The 6,398-nt window shown below is 32.7% G+C and overlaps 1 protein-coding gene and 1 long non-coding RNA gene across 2 annotated transcripts; both read right to left on the minus strand.

The window, feature by feature from the left end:
• Positions 1-1,876: 1,876 nt before the first annotated feature.
• Positions 1,877-3,101, minus strand: LOC140039529 (uncharacterized). Its single transcript, XR_011842523.1, has 3 exons — positions 2,875-3,101; positions 2,398-2,517; positions 1,877-2,201 (listed from the first exon to the last, which is right to left on the minus strand). It is a non-coding gene; the product is annotated as an uncharacterized lncRNA (long non-coding RNA).
• Positions 3,102-4,625: 1,524 nt separating this feature from the next.
• LOC140041196 (neuromedin-U receptor 2-like) lies at positions 4,626-5,792 on the minus strand. The gene has a single exon (XM_072087620.1). It carries the CDS (start codon positions 5,667-5,669, stop codon positions 4,626-4,628), a length of 1,044 nt encoding a protein of 347 aa, XP_071943721.1. The 5' UTR covers positions 5,670-5,792.
• Between the last annotated feature and the right edge of the window lie 606 nt (positions 5,793-6,398).

The raw sequence follows: 6,398 nt of genomic DNA on the forward strand, positions 1-6,398 counted from the left end.
TATAAGGCGGGCGTGCCAATTGCAAACAAATTTGTAATGAGACGTACATACGATTTCTGGTAAATAATTTAATCTTTTTTAAAACTAAGTGGAGATTATTAATGTAGAGATTGATACGGACATTGCCTAATGCTAAAGTGAATCGTTTATTGTACCTTTGTATAGGAATAGTGTATTGTGTGTTACGCAAATGAACTTATTATAGCGCCAACATATTACACAAACTTGTACAGAAACAAAAATGTTTTTTGTACACATCATATCATTAGTGGAAACTCCAAGTAACCCATTTTTACTTATAACTTTGTTTGGAATATCAAATTCTCCAATTGTGCTGTAATAAACTTGTGTGTTTGGGTGTCCATGTAGGGCCTACAGGGACATTGTTAAGAATGCCCCCTAAATGGTTCATGACTCGCATCTGAAATTGTCTACTCCGCCGACGTCATAACCAATAACGAAACTAAGACATATATTGGTATGACGGGTGGGCAGTTTAAAACTATAGGTTTAACAATCACAAGAAATCTTTCAAAAAAGAAACGTACAGTAAAGAATCCGAGCTCTCAAAGTACGTATGGTCTTTGAAAAGTAATGACGTAATGTTCACAATTAAATGGAAAGTAATTAAATATTCCTCCACTAAGAACGCCGCTTATGGGCGTTGTAGTCTTTGTCTAGATGAAAAGCTATGTATTCTAAATGCAAACAAAACAAATTACACCATTTCTAGGTACATTTTGTGATCCCACTTTTGTAGTGATTAATTTTGTTGCAGCTGTTTTCCTGGAACTTAAAGATGTATTGTCCCCCTGAAAAAAAATTTTTTTTCAATATTTTTGTTGAATAGGCAATTTTAATTGCACATAAAAGTTATTCACTTTGACCTCAATTTGGATTGAAAAAAATAATTTTTTACACGGGAAAATCGCAATTTAATGCAAAAATTAACCAACCGGAAGCTATTTGTCTGAGACAAATGTGTTCCGGTTTAATTTAACCCTTGACCTGAGTTAGCTCATAAATATTCATATTGTATGGATACATCATGTGGATGATGATGCTTTCCAAATCAACAGCCAACAACGATAGCAATGCGTGCGTGCGAGAGAGTCGAGTAGTGATGCGAGACGAATCTTGAAGAAAACACGAAAACTATAGCTAGCAGAATGCTAAGTTAGAATTACAGTTAGTAACTTTGATGTTGAATCTTATTCATTTAGGTGAGTTTTTGTTTCGCTAACAGGAGAGGCCTAGCTAGGCCTAGGCCCGAATTTGCTGCTACTGTACTACTAGTCTACTACTACTAGCACTGACAGTCTCGAGTAGCCTAAACTGCTGCCTACTTCTGTCTCTAGAAGTAGAGTGTAGTAGGCCTAGGCAGTACACTGCTAGCTAGGGCTACAGTAGACCACCACCAGAAAGGATGTATTTTTGTTTCTATCATGATGAATTGGTTTAATTTTTAAAGATTTCAACTATCTATTCGGCAGTGAAAATTTAAAAAAAAAGAAAATCTAAATATTGTTTTGGATGTTTTACTGATGCAATATTTTAAAAATATTTTCTTTATCAAATGCAATAGGTTCAAATTAACATTCCGCAAATAAACATTTTATGCAGATATTTTGACACAAATTTCTTTTTTTTTAGGTTGATTGATTGAACAATAAGAGCAAGTAGTGAGAAACATAAAATGTATCGTACAGTGGCAACATTCACAATTTATTGAAACGTTTCTTACTATTAAAATGACACTTTGTAATGGATGTGAGCGATCTTAGAAGACTATAGCTGTCGTAATTACTGCCACAATCAACAAATTGATAATTAGTAGACAAATTGACACAAAAAACAATACAGGAATTCAATAAGATATACTGTATATATATATTTTATTAACTCCTTTTGCACTGTAATATTTACAGTAAAATTATGAAGTGTAAGTAAATTTGAAGAATTTATCCTGTGTACTGTTGTAGTAGTTTTTTTTTATTTATTGAATGTTATGTTTACAAAATAATATACTGTACATATAATACAAACAAAATTATACAATATTTTACAAGCTGGACAAGAACATATTGGCCGAATGCAGCAGGAGAGTCGGAAATATTTTTCCTGCAATATCCAATCATATTCCAATACCGAGTCTATCATTGTTGTCTTTGGGTGACCTCTGTTCCAGTCTTCATCAACGTCTTTAAAAAAAGTAAAAGCAAAGTATGAAAATCTGGAAAAAATAGATCATGCATATTTAGTGCAAAATTGTGCTAGTGAAATTGCTTACTTTGACATATAGTCAAATAAGTACATATACTACCTTTCTATGGTAATTAAAACACATTACTTATAATGTTATAACTTATAAAAAGAGAAAATAAATATTTGACTTACTACAGTACAGAGAACATTTGTTTGTGTTGTAAAATGGCTAAGCTGGCTTTTCCCCTCTGTCTACTTGTACAGTGCTGCTGGAAGGTTCTCCATTTCAGGCTTGTATTGCAACCATTTTCCCTGAAAAATGTTTGTTTTATTTTTATCATAAAAATTAGTTAAACAAGCTTCAACTGTAAATATATATGGTACAGCAAGCTGGCTGTATTTTCGGAATGTAGCTAAGATTGATGGCATATAGCCTAGGCCAGTCTATGAAGAGTACAATGTATAGGGCCTAGCTGGGCATCTTCTGCAGGGACCTGATTGTCACAGTCTGCTTGCTACTAGCCTAGTAATATGCAGCAGCATGTATTAATTATTCTAGGCCTAGCCCTGAACTGAAAAAATCCCAGGCTAAGTTAATTAATTTACCTTCCTGTTATTATTGCGTTATATATATTATTATATCTAAAATAACCGTCTAGGCCTACTTACCGACAAATTAACAGCTCAGCTTTACATATTTATACGATCAGGCCAGGGAAACCCACAGTCGAGTAGCGTCGATCTCTGGTGGTGTTGTTGTACAACGTGCATCGTCCATTGTTAGATCAGATCTCTGCTGTGTGGATGCTCATTAACATATCATGCATATGTATGAGTTAGCTCTACCGGCCTAATTTCTGAGCCGACGAGTTCGAAAAAATGGTAAACTTATTTTGATTTTTTTATAAGCGAAATCAATATTTTTTTCGGATTTTTTTTCGGTGGAAGTGAATAACTTTATGTTAACTACAAAACGGTCTATTCAAAATTTGATTTTTTCCATCTTTATTTTTCATTTTTTGGGGGACAATACATCTTTAATGATAATGTTTAAATGGTAGCACCACCAACACAGCATCATTGTTTTCGTCATCGTCGTCAAAATCATCATCATCACCACCATCATCGTCATCATTATCATTGACTTTCAAACAATTACTACGAGAATAAATGAGCAATTGTTTTATTGCGTGCAGAAATCAATGTAAACAGCATCATTACTTATTGGTAATGCAATTAATATTTAATAATAATTAATTATGATTCATAATTCATTATTTTCCTTAGAATAATTACTTATTAATCCGTAAATAAATGAGTTAACATGACGCCGGCATATGTGAAAAAAGGTGCTTATCTGAAAGCTTCGTATAGTAGGTAATATCGTTATCAATGTATAAGAATATTTTTAAAAACGAACCGATTTATTTTTTGTTAATTTTGCTATCAAAAATATAAGTACCTAAGCAGGAATGAATGTAACTACAACAATCACACAGGTTCAGCGTAAAACATTGGAAGGCCTAAGAGTTTCTCTAACTATTAGTTACCGTGTGTTCAGCGCACAACATTTGTACAAGTTTCTATACCTAAAGTGAAAATGAGTTCAGCATCAAAATATGGTACAAGTTTCTATATCTATAATAGTGACATTGAATTTAGCGTAATTGTACGTAATTTAGCGTAATTGTACGTAATTAAGCGTAATTGTACGTAATTTAGCGTAATTGTACGTAATTTCTGAATCTATAACGAGTTCAGAGTGAAACAAAGGTAACATTTTCTAAAACCAGTGACAATGAGTTATGCATAAAACAATTGGTACAAGTTTCTGTTGACAGTGAGTGTGTAAAACATTAGTACAAGTTTATATAACTTGTGTACATACTTCATATAGATTATAATGACAGCAAAACAATTGGAACAGTATATCATTTTTATAGCTTGGCCACGCCGGACAATCTACTATTAACCCTTTCTTTACTTCTGAAATTATTTACCACATCCTTCCGCACAATAGAGTAGGCCTACAATACAATACTACAATATTATTTACAATGAAATTTACTTTCATTTTATGATGCAAGGAATAACACAATGAAACATAAGCAAAGAAAGAATAGCCTACAACCTTTCGTAATACAAACATTATATAGATTTAATAAAATAATATTTTAAAACAATAATTCAACAAACGTTTACAGATCTAAATGGATTACTAAATCAAATTTATAAACTGTCAGATAACGTTTAAAAGAAATTGTGAGTATAGCCAATAGTAAAAGTAAGAAATCTCACCTTTGTAGCGAAATTGTTGAAGCCAGTAAATACAAAATTAGATTAGAAAAAGAAGTTTAAAACTAAATCTACTGTATAATATTTAGTAAGCTTAAGTAAGTGTCACCTAAATGGTGGTAATTTTATTTATTATCTACTAATCTTTTTCTGAAGAAGACATCAACAAATGCTTGTCTAAAACTTTCATTAACTACATTATATATCAAAGGGTTTATAGACGAATTTATATATATTCCAAAACGACACATAGTGAAAAACAAAAAAATATTCGATCCAAGAATATCAAACAAGTACATAATGCCAAACACATACATTGGTGTAATGCAGATAACATAAGCTGTAACTGTCACAAAAACCGTCCACAATATCTTCCTCTCAGATTTTGATCGTGGGTCAGTATCGCCTGGATTTGGCACCGTGATGTTCTGGGATTTTCTTAAAGAATAGATCATAAGGAAACATACAACTAAGATAACCACAATTAGCAATACAGTGACTGTAAATTGTAGAATCCAAGAAATTGTACAAAGTTGTTCGTAGCTTTCCTTAATAATACATACAGTTGCACGATTTGAGACATCACTATACATATCAGGCCATGGAAAAGTGATGGTTGCTCGATACCTATAAGCAAATATTACTGAGTTCACAGACAAACTGAACATCCATATAATTGCACATACTTTCACGGATCTTGAGAGAGAACCAAATTTACTTGTTTTAAACTGATAAGGTCTACAAACTGCCATATAACGTTCAACAGAAAGCCAAGAGATCGTTAAAATTGCTACAAGCGCTGCACTACAAGGAATGTAAGTTAGCATTCCACACCACCAATTCCTTTCTTCATCATAAATCGTATAAGGTATTTGAACAAAATCCTCACCTTGTCCGATTTCAAAGACCGATATAATTAAAAACAATGCATCTGCTATTGCCAAATTGGCTAGATAAACGTACACTGATTTGCGCAGTTTACTAACTATTACGATAAATGTCATTATGTTTCCGATAATACCAAAGGCGGCCACAATATAAATCACATTTTTAAACACCATCTTCTCAAAATCTCTCCGTAGGAACATATCTATGACATCAACATACTGACTGGTGTTGAACGTTGAATTTCCGTGTTCATAAACCAGTTCACCTTCTGAAATTGACATTATTTAAATATTCAGAATTGTTGTTTTCTGCTTCGACAAAATTAAAACAGCAACCAACGACGAATGTAATACCAATTCGCGAGGTGGCTAGATTTGTTCTTGACGTGTCAAAAATAGGTCCACTTTTGTGGGTTACCAAAATGCAATTAAAGATGTTCAAATGTTTACACCACGACTGTACCAAGCTAATCTGGCAAACGATTTGCTACAAACAAGAAACGGACGTGAACTTTGTGACCTTTGAACTTAGTTCATTTTATAAACTATATGTACAGGTATATAATCACAAGTTACCACAAAACCTAATACAGTACTTCCTTTCCATTTCTTTTAAATTTACTGCAGAAAACGTCACATCACACGTGCAGGTAAGTATTGACCAATAACAAGAGACGGCTTGAACGATAATATGAATTCTTATTCTTCGCAAACAAATCTGCTTAGGCTTTCTCTAATCAACGCAACATCTGAGTTGCGTGTAATTGTATTCATTAGCAGTTAATATATAATTCCGTGTAAAAATGTCCTTTCAAAAGAAATACCATATCTTCTAGCTATATGTCTAAAACATCGTAAGTGTTAGTGAGTTGATTTTGTTCAGCGGGGTTTTCTTTGCAACTATTTTTAAATATAGGCATCAGTTATTTTCATACTCCCATTATGATTAGTAGCATCCTACGCCAACACCATAATCAGTCAAACATTATTTGTTATCAAGCATCCAAGTTT

The sequence above is a fragment of the Antedon mediterranea genome, chromosome 2 (assembly GCF_964355755.1).
Source record: "Antedon mediterranea chromosome 2, ecAntMedi1.1, whole genome shotgun sequence".
NCBI lineage: Eukaryota > Metazoa > Echinodermata > Crinoidea > Comatulida > Antedonidae > Antedon > Antedon mediterranea.

What these genes read in the sequence shown, in the direction of transcription:
- LOC140041196 (XM_072087620.1), bottom strand. Translation starts at nt 5,669, where the DNA reads ATGTCAATTTCAGAAGGTGAACTGGTTTATGAACACGGAAATTCAACG.